The 9,492-nt window shown below is 32.0% G+C and overlaps 1 protein-coding gene across 7 annotated transcripts in view; it reads left to right on the forward strand.

Moving 5' to 3' along the window:
- Positions 1-9,492, forward strand: part of LOC127256296 (structural maintenance of chromosomes flexible hinge domain-containing protein GMI1) — a 32,630-nt gene that overhangs the window by 8,533 nt on the left and 14,605 nt on the right. For 5 of the 7 annotated variants that reach the window (XM_051282224.1, XM_051282222.1, XM_051282228.1 and 2 more), the window contains 19 exons: positions 34-55; positions 164-284; positions 381-497; positions 587-898; positions 986-1,092; positions 2,204-2,387; positions 2,461-2,569; positions 2,683-2,777; positions 2,919-3,035; positions 3,723-3,789; positions 4,155-4,240; positions 4,419-4,700; positions 4,774-4,950; positions 5,110-5,268; positions 5,444-5,546; positions 5,764-5,953; positions 6,037-6,183; positions 6,315-6,632; positions 6,710-7,139. In XM_051282224.1, the coding sequence (XP_051138181.1) occupies positions 34-55; positions 164-284; positions 381-497; positions 587-898; positions 986-1,092; positions 2,204-2,387; positions 2,461-2,569; positions 2,683-2,777; positions 2,919-3,035; positions 3,723-3,789; positions 4,155-4,240; positions 4,419-4,700; positions 4,774-4,950; positions 5,110-5,268; positions 5,444-5,546; positions 5,764-5,953; positions 6,037-6,183; positions 6,315-6,632; positions 6,710-6,890 (2,894 nt within the window). In that variant the 3' untranslated portion in view covers positions 6,891-7,139. Of the gene's footprint in view, positions 1-33; positions 56-163; positions 285-380; positions 498-586; positions 899-985; positions 1,093-2,203; positions 2,388-2,460; positions 2,570-2,682; positions 2,778-2,918; positions 3,036-3,722; positions 3,790-4,154; positions 4,241-4,418; positions 4,701-4,773; positions 4,951-5,109; positions 5,269-5,443; positions 5,547-5,763; positions 5,954-6,036; positions 6,184-6,314; positions 6,633-6,709; positions 7,140-9,492 lie in introns of those variants that run through there. The other 2 variants (XM_051282227.1, XM_051282229.1) reach the window with 1 other exon arrangement.

The raw sequence follows: 9,492 nt of genomic DNA on the forward strand, positions 1-9,492 counted from the left end.
ATTATCGTTTTGTTTGTGTAATGAATTAACCAGGTGAGGCTGTGTTGATTTGTAGGTATGTTGTTTTATTTATTTTTTCGTAATACATAGCTCTTGACGGTAAGCAGTGTTCAAACTATAGATTTTGTGCAAATCCTTGTTTGATACCTTTTTCTCTGGATAGGCCTCTTGGGATACCTGAAGGCAGCGGTTGCAAGATTTCCTTTGATTCGAAGAATGGGATTGGAACTATCTGTATTAATGAATCTAAAGTGCTTCCAATTGAAGTTATTGACTCTAATAAGGTTAACTTTGCCATTTATTTTAAAATTTTAAATATAACTTCTTTCTTCTTCTTCCTATGATTATGATAGTGCTGAAGTTTTTAAATAACATGACAGTGCATAGCAGTTGATGACACTGAGTGGGAGAATAAGTCCCAGCAGCATTGTCAGAAATTGCCTTCTGCCATTGAAATCTTAGAAAACATAGATTGCCAAGATCTGGGAATTGAAGGGGTTAGGCAACCTTATATTTCTGCTAACTTTTCTAGGATTTCAAGATTTTGCAAGGTTATGATTTTCCCTTACACGTTTCACTTTTAAAGGGAATGCCTGCTGATGTAAAAGCTGGAGATGCTCCTCCAGAGAACGTTGTTGCAGTTATCCGTCCGAAGGCTTTCAATTTTGAAAACAGTTCTGAGAGATTGGACCAGAAATTTGTAGTTAAGGATAATATAAGAATGACACTGAACGTACAATTCAACCCTGAAGATAAGAGTGAAGATATGTTAATATTTTCTTCTGTGGGAACACCTTCATCTCACAAGGGGCTTCAAGGATTATTTATTTTTCCGGTTAAATCAAAATTTCCCAACCTCTTCCAGAAAGCTGGCAGCTTAACATTTTTATTGACCCTGGTAAGCTTTCTAGAACATTTGATTTTAATGGAAAAATAAAAGTGACCCAATTTTAATTGATATCATTTTTGGAACTTAATTCATTAGACAAATTTTCCGGATGTAAGGCGAAAACATGTATTGCAAGTTCGTGCATGTGCTGATACTGGCCGTTGGAAAGTTGTAAGGCATGATGATGATCTATACACAATCAGGTGAGGGACCTTGAGTGTTTATCTTTTGTCCTTTTTTGGCTTGTCATTGATTAATCATCTTTGTTTTCTTGGCAATAGAGTAATTATTTTGATCATAGGGCATCACTTTTATTTATAGAGGACTTTATTTTCTATTTCTCTAGGCATGCTGATTACTTACTAACTTTATTTTCTTGTAAATTGTAACCATTTGTTGCATATTTTGATGGATCACAACTCTATTCCACTATATGTATATTTTTGAAAAGGAGGCGCTAAAGATAAAAAGAAAAAAGAAAAAAAAAAGGGAGTATTAGCAGAGTTGCATTCTAGTCATGTATTATGGTCACGTAACTTAATATGATGGTAAAATAGGTATGTTTACATTTGCCAGTAACAGATGAACATTAATTTTACGACTGCATTGCGACATGGAATTCAGCAAATGCTGACACATGACCCATCACAATTTACAAAACCATCTACTGAACTATAAGGTTCACCATTTTTCATATAGATTAGGCATGCTGATTACCGACTGACTTTATTTATTGTATATTTGTAACCCTTTGTTACATATTTTGATGGGTGACAACTCTATTTGTTAAGGAGCATTTATGATAGAAAATAGGAGTATCAGCAACTGACATTTGCATTCCGGTCATGTATTGTGATCCCCGAACTTAATGTGATGGTAAAATAGGTATGTTTACTTTTGTCAGTAGCAAATGATGAATTATGTTAAGACTGCATTTGAACATGGAATTTAGTGGATTTTACACATAACCCATCATAATTTACCAAACTGTGTATAGAATTTGTTGAAGAATTATATAGATTAGGAGATCATCATCTGGTCAATTTTGAAATATAGCTAACTTGTTAAGTGGGCCTGGATTCTATATTAATGGTCAACTTCAGTATCCTCTTATAATTTTACCACCCACCTAATTATGACCAGCTTGTTTAGTGGCCCGGAGTCTAACTATGGTTGATTTGTTGAGAAGAAATACTATAAAACCCTAATCTGCCCCGCTATGTTCATTTATAGTTCACCGTGTATGTGAATTTTGTCTTACTTTTAGTAGGAATGATTTAAATATTACATGATTTTCCGTAATTGATTGGACAGGGTTGGTTCCTCATCTGCTGATTGTCTACATATAGCATGCTTTGATAAGTACGGCAATAGTGTAAATTTCACTAGTGTTCCAAAGTTGGCCATCAGTTTCTGCTCCACTGGCAATGAGGACCTTAATCATTCATGCAGTATAAAGAAAAATCTATCACTTCGCAAATCAAGGATAATATTTGAGGTAGTGTTTGATGGTCTTCTATATACTATGCTTATTCAAAAATGCCTACGCTTGTGAATTTTCATTGTTGCAGGTGGTTGGTTTTAAAAGCAGTAAGTTGGATATTATTCGACCAACTTACAAAGCTATTATCAACATAAAAACACTTGATGGGTCTTTCTCTGTGGTCCATCCTTGCTGTGGTACTTAGTGACGCTCCTTGTTTCTATAACATTTTCAATTATATGGAATAGAAGTTCTGCACTCATTTTCATTGAAGCAACTAGGTACTCATCGGGAACCTTCATATTGACAGTTTTACCTGGAACTCCCCAAAGAGTCACAGTCCATTCACCAAATCTGCGAAAGAAACTATTTCCTTATCAGATTATTGAGGAGCTTTGGTTCGAGGTATGCCTTTTGGATTGTTCTTTATTTCTAGATGGATATGATTTTGTTATTTTGGAACAAGTTAAGATTATGTGGGAAATGTTGAAATGGATAGCTCATTGGTTTCTGGTTCACTAATAATGTGAACTTTCATTTATGCAGATTTTTGATGAGTGTGGTAACCATGTAAAAGAAGGTGAACGTATTTTATTGAGTTTAGATGGGTTCTCCTATGAAGCTAAAAGTTGTCTTCTTGAGGATGGGAGCACATATTTAAAGGTGTCTTTAGTTTTCTTAAGTGCTATTATAGATACTTCTTGGGAACTTTTTGTCAATGATTTTTTTATAAAGTTGTATTTGATTCCATCAAAGGAAATGATTTTGAAGGTGAGGCAGTGAGATTATTTATTGCACCCGTCTTGAACAAATAGCTGTCTTATGGATGCATGACTAGTGTTTAGACAGACCTTATCGAACTGCTTTCATGTTTTATAACAGCCATAGGTTGAACTGTAAATCACTGCAGCAGTTGCAGAATGCTTAGTGATGCTTAGCTACTTAACCAAAAGTTGTAAAGCTTTGTGTTCAACAGGATTCTAGACGTGGAAAGGTGGAATTCTTAAAAACGTTTGTATATGGCATTTCATATAAAGCTTGTTTGAGATAGGCTGTCCACTGTTGGAAATCCAATCAGAGCTTTAGTAACCAGCCTCACTGTGATGTTCTTGCTATGTTTGACTGAACCGATTACTTATTATATGGTTCCTTACTGCATGGTCTGTATGCATGTTTATCCAAGTTGAACCTGCAAGATTAAGTTATAGCAATAGGATATTTATGAGAACAACCATTATCTTCTCTTTTTGCTGCACAAGTAATTTTAACACTCCTTGACAAGCCAGTATTTAACCATTCATTCCATTTTTGCTATCCTCAATTCCTCATATTAGTTTTTGACATTGATAGGTTGACTGCAACGGCTTTGTTGATGTCAGCAATGTTCTAAAAGTGTCCAAGGGATATGGCAAAGAGGGTGCGTAATTTCATTATTTACTTCTTTCTGTCAGTAACTTAACTCGCTTTACGTGGCTTATTCTGAGCCTTCATTAGTAAAGGCATTACTCTCACTAGATGGAATGAGTTCCACTTCTTTGGTTAAAGATGACTCCTACCTTCAACCGACTCCAATATATTTTTAGTATGGACTTATTACTGTTGTAGTTCTATAGTTGTTCAGTTTCTTACATCTTGTCTTTCCGTGCATGAAATGTAGATTGTTGGAAGGCCATAACTTGGGTTCATTAAACTGTTTTGGGTCTGCATTATGTTTTTATATGTTTCCTCTTTTTTTGGCTAGTTTTATTATGATAGAGCTGAGTGGCATTTATTCGTGTACAGCTTATCTTTCTCTGTCTTTTGAAGACAAAGTTCTCTTCAAGAAGAACTTTCATATTGAAATGAGAGAGCTGCGCACAGTATCAAAGGTTTGTGTTTTTTAAACATTATCCTGTCAACATGGGAAAAGAAATGGAAATATCTAACTCAATGCAGTTCTTATTATGATTTGCTTCACTGTATCCTCCGTCTTTTGTTTTTTTGTTTTGTTTTTTTTTTTTTTTCCACCCTATTACAATGATATCTCTTGGCCTTTACCTGTGTCAGGAATTTACAAACTTTCATGCTGGTTCTCAATTGGAGAATGTTATCTTTGAGATAGTCAATTCTGAAGGTCTTGTTGATGAAAGGGTCCATCATAATGAGAAACTCGGCCTGTACCATACTCTTAAAATCAAGTCCGATACACTTGACATTGATGATTCTGTGCAGTACTCCTTTCGTCATGGCCGTTGTACCATTCGTTCTATTCCACTCCCCAACAAAGAAGGGATTTTCTCATTTTCCGCATTCCATTCCTGTTATCCTGAGCTTGTGCTAGATATACAGGTTGAGATACAATTTCACAATAAATTGCTTCCTTCTTCAATTCATTTTCATGCTTACGAGTTCATACATGTAGGTTCATGTTAAGAGTGCCAGACATGAGAGTCAAGGCAGTATTAACTCTCATGGAGATTTAATGCCTCCTGTGTCTTCACCCCATGGTTTTTGTGAAGAGTTGGCCATTGTTCATCAAAAACACTCATCTGTCCATCAGTCACCAAATACTCCAAATTTTGGTAGCACTTGCCAAAAGGTAATCTGGTAGTTTATATAAATTAAAATTTTGCCATCAAACATCATTTAAAAGCTGGAAGTTTGATAATCTGCTTATTGATACTTGCTTTATATGAGCCTCCACCCCCATCTAGTTCATAGCTGGGAATTCCTCACGTGAATTAGTTCATATATTTAGGTTCACGTTAAGAGCGAGGATCAGCGCAGTATAGGCCATTGTGGAGAAGAAATATCAACCCGTGATATTTGTTGTGAAGATTTGCCATTTTTTCCTCAACCACTCGCAACTGTCCATCCGTCACCCAGTACTCCAAATCTTGATAACACGAGCAAAAAGGTAAACTGGTTATTTATACGAATTGATAATCCGTACATGCTACCTCTGTATGATTGTCCTCACATTTGATATATAACCTGAAAGGCCTCTTATTTAGTATTTACAGTAGTTTCCATCAAGCATTACTGTTTCTTATATGGTCACTCATTGGGATTATTTTTCCCCCTTGAACCAGGATGTAGAGGATGAAATGATCGAGTCTGCCATGAATATGAATAAGTTTCAATCAAAATTGAAGAATGTCGATCAAGCGTTGCAAAATGTGTTTGAGTTACAAGGTCTTTTTCTTTTGGTTATTTTATTTTCTCATATGTTATATAACTTCATTAATATCTTGCAGGTGACAAGCACAAATTTTGATCGACCAATTCTCGATAGTATTTAACTCTCTTCTAATAATTGCACAGGCTTAAATGTATAACTTGTGCAAATAGCTCCTATGATGATACACATTTGTAATTACTCTGATCATTGATATCTTTCTTGCATATATAGTTCATGATTGTCATATTGGTTCAAGCCTTTGTGGGAAAGAGATCGTTTTAGAAAAGATTGAAAGCAAAAGTCAACCTGCAGCTGCCCTTAGCCAGAAAATACCTGGACAAATGCCGCCAGAACTGAGTCCTCAAGACATACTTGGCATAGTCGGGCTTCTTGGAAATGTTAATAACATTCAGCTTAGCAGGTTAACACACGCACCTTCCCATCTATTATCCCTATAGAAGGCAATTCCCATTAATTTAAACTGTATTTCCTTTTACGGCGCAGGATGTTGGCACTGTATCTCGGCGACCATCTAATGTGTGCTGTAGTGTGCAAAAACTATTCGACTGCTGAAATTCTCGAGGCTGGTCAAATGAACCGTGGAAAATCTCTGAGCGGAGGTCTCTATACAGTGTGCCTTGATCACTTTCGGTAAGCAACACAATTAGTTCACTTTTATTGGTCGTTAAAGATATTATGATCCATTTATTGACATACGAAGAGCGTTGTGTGTCAAAAAGTAGTTTCATTTTAATATTTTTATAATGGCTATGTATTTGCAGTCCGTTCAACTTAGAACCCAAAGTTGATCCTCAAGAACCGCTAGCCCTGCCGTTGCCAAGAATGCAAAACGGCGAGACACCACCAGGCTTTCTCGGGTTTGCAGTCAATATGATCAACATCGATGCAGCATTTTCACATTGGAAGACGACAAGCGGACATGGTCTCAGAGAGACCTTATTTTATGGCATCTTTGGCGAGCTTCAAGTTTATTCTCACAAGTCACTTATGATGGGAGCTCAAGTGTTTATTAAAAATGGAGCCGTGTCTTTGGACGGAGGACTAATGAAAGGAAATGGCCTTCTCGGTTTCGGGGACTGGTACATGCTTCTCAAACTAAGCAACTCTTTGCACTTAAGTTATTAACATATTGCTTACCGGATAGTTTTAAATTCAGGGAACCCGACGTAATATTCCCCGTTCTAAGGAATGCAGACATCAAGCAACATCTAGAGATCGCTAAGTTAAGGGAGGAGAGGGAGGCGATCAAAGGATCATTAGACATGGCAGTGACGATGTTCTCCCAAGCACGGGAAGAATACTTAAAAATTCGAGATCGTATTGGGAGTGATGATTAAAGGTAATAAAAGTTTTGCTGTTGCACTGCAAGAACACATGTATACAAGTGTTGTGCTCATATCATGTTATGGTTTTGAATCTTGCAAGATGAATTGTTTTGATGATATGTATATGCTATTATTGGGTGTTTTGACAATGTTTCTTTGAGTAATAGTGGTGAATGTACAACTCTTTTGTAAGTAAATGTGCTACCTTTCACACTATATTGCCAATTGAGTTGGTAGTAGTAAAGTTTGAGGTTTTTGCAAGGTTGCTAGATTCTGTCTTATTTTTTTCTTTTTTCAATGAAACTTTCAATAAAATAATATCTTGTTAAGATTTTATTTATTTATTCTTTTATTTTGATTATAATTTTTTTTTTTTTTAAATATAGAACCCATGACTTTAAAGTCATTAGTTTATTTTTACATTACCGGGTCATCGTTGCATTGTATCAATTTGATGATTGCTACAGTATTTTTATTCCGCTATAACTCTATTTTTTCATAATATTTTTTAAATATTTTATTTTTTCTATTATTTTAAATAATTTTTTATATTTATAATTTACAATAATTTTTTTAAAAAATCTATAAAAATAAAAAAATAATTTGAAAAATTAAAATAAAAAATTCAGAAAAAATAAAAAATAGAAAAGAATGCCACCAAATCCAATGAACGGTCGCTGGTTGAAGATACTCTTAGGGTGTGTTTGTTTGGAGGATTGAATTATATTTTCACTATTCATCTAATTTTTTTCTTCCAAAAATATCAAATCAAACACCTATTTTTCATTTTTTATATTATACTAAAAATCAATTTTACATTCAAAACATCACATCAACACCTATTTATATCACATCATATAACTATTCAAATTCAAAATTTTTACTATTCAAATCCCAACTCAAAATCCAAACCTCCAAACAAACACACCCTAAAGAAACAGTTATACTTCAATATGGATTTTAGAAAAGTAATAGCGGTGGATTGGAATGTCCTAAAGAAACACCCATACTTCAATATGGATGTTAGAAAGATTTTCATTTGTTGAACTTACTTTTGGATTAAAGTTGTCTATACAATTTCATTTTTTATTTTGTTAAAACCAAAATTATCATAATAACGAAAATATTAATAATATTTTCTCAATCCGCTTTATTTTTTTACTTTATTAATAAATGCAAGATTAAACTATACTAACAAAAATAATTGCTTATTAACAATTCTTGCTCAATTTTTCTTTTAACCGTGGTACCATTAATGAAAAAAATTATTCCATATCATTTATTTTTAAATTTTTTTAATAAGTTTAAGAATCATAATATTTTATAATAAAATAGTAATAATAAAATAAATAACAATGAATTAATTTTTATTAAAAAAAATAATATTATTTAAAATAAATTTTAAAAATTCAAATGAATATCTAATAATAAACTAAACAAATATTATATTTTTTTTATTATAACGTGAGAACTGTATTTTTTTTCTTGTGATGATATTAGTGTTTTTAAAATAAAAATTAATATACTATATAATTTAAAAAATAAAATATGTATTTAAATAGTTTAAATACTACTATTTTTTTTCAATAAAATATATAATATGAATTAAATTTGGTAGAAAATAAAATTTTATATTTTAATACAATGAAAATGAAAGAAATATTTAAACTATCAATTTATAATTTGCAAAAAAGTTGTATAATCTATTGTAATATAAAATATATATATAATTATTCATATACATAATAACAATTTTTTCTTTTACAATTTAATAGTAAAATCAATCTCCCAATAATATAAAAATTTAATTACAATATCACTGCAGCAAATCTGTACTGTTAACATAGAAAAAAAAAGAAAAATAATAAAAATAAGAATACAACTTAATTTATAATTATAATCAATTTGACAATTTTGACGACGAGGATAATGGAATATTATTGTTTAATAATTTTTAGCATCCAAACAGAATCTTGACTACAACGAGTACAACATAGTGAAAATAAAAAAAGAAAAGATAGGAAATAAATAAAAAAATCTAAACAAAATTTAGAAAAATAATCAAACAAACAAAATTTAGAAAAAGAAGTAGCAACAAATCATTCAGCAAACAGCTTCGATACTTAGACAATCTCTTCGGATCCCAACTTTTTATCTGCTAAAAATATATATATATATAATATTATCAAAAATGCAAAACAACTCAATATTATCAATCAATAAAAAAAATATTATAAAAAATATTTGGAATTTCAAATTTATGGTTGTGCAGAAAAAAAAACAACAAAATAAACAATTTAGAAAAAATCAAAAAAATTTTAAAACTATAAAAAAAAATATATAAAAAATATTATCAATAAAGAATAATAGAAAATAATTCAATATTATCAATAAAAAAAATTATCAAACAAATAACAACATTAATGATAATAAAATCGCATTACCTTTCCCTCGCATATCTTCTTTTCTTTTTTTTGGCAACAACAGATGAATGGTGCGGATTGTATATCTATATATATATATAAAAAGAAAATTATTTTCCTCCACTAACATTGAAACTATCGTCCCAAAACTGGCATTTACACTCTCTATCATTTATTTTAATAATTAAAAA

This window comes from Andrographis paniculata, unplaced genomic scaffold, assembly GCF_009805555.1.
Source record: "Andrographis paniculata isolate CXL003 unplaced genomic scaffold, ASM980555v1 Contig55END, whole genome shotgun sequence".
NCBI lineage: Eukaryota > Viridiplantae > Streptophyta > Magnoliopsida > Lamiales > Acanthaceae > Andrographis > Andrographis paniculata.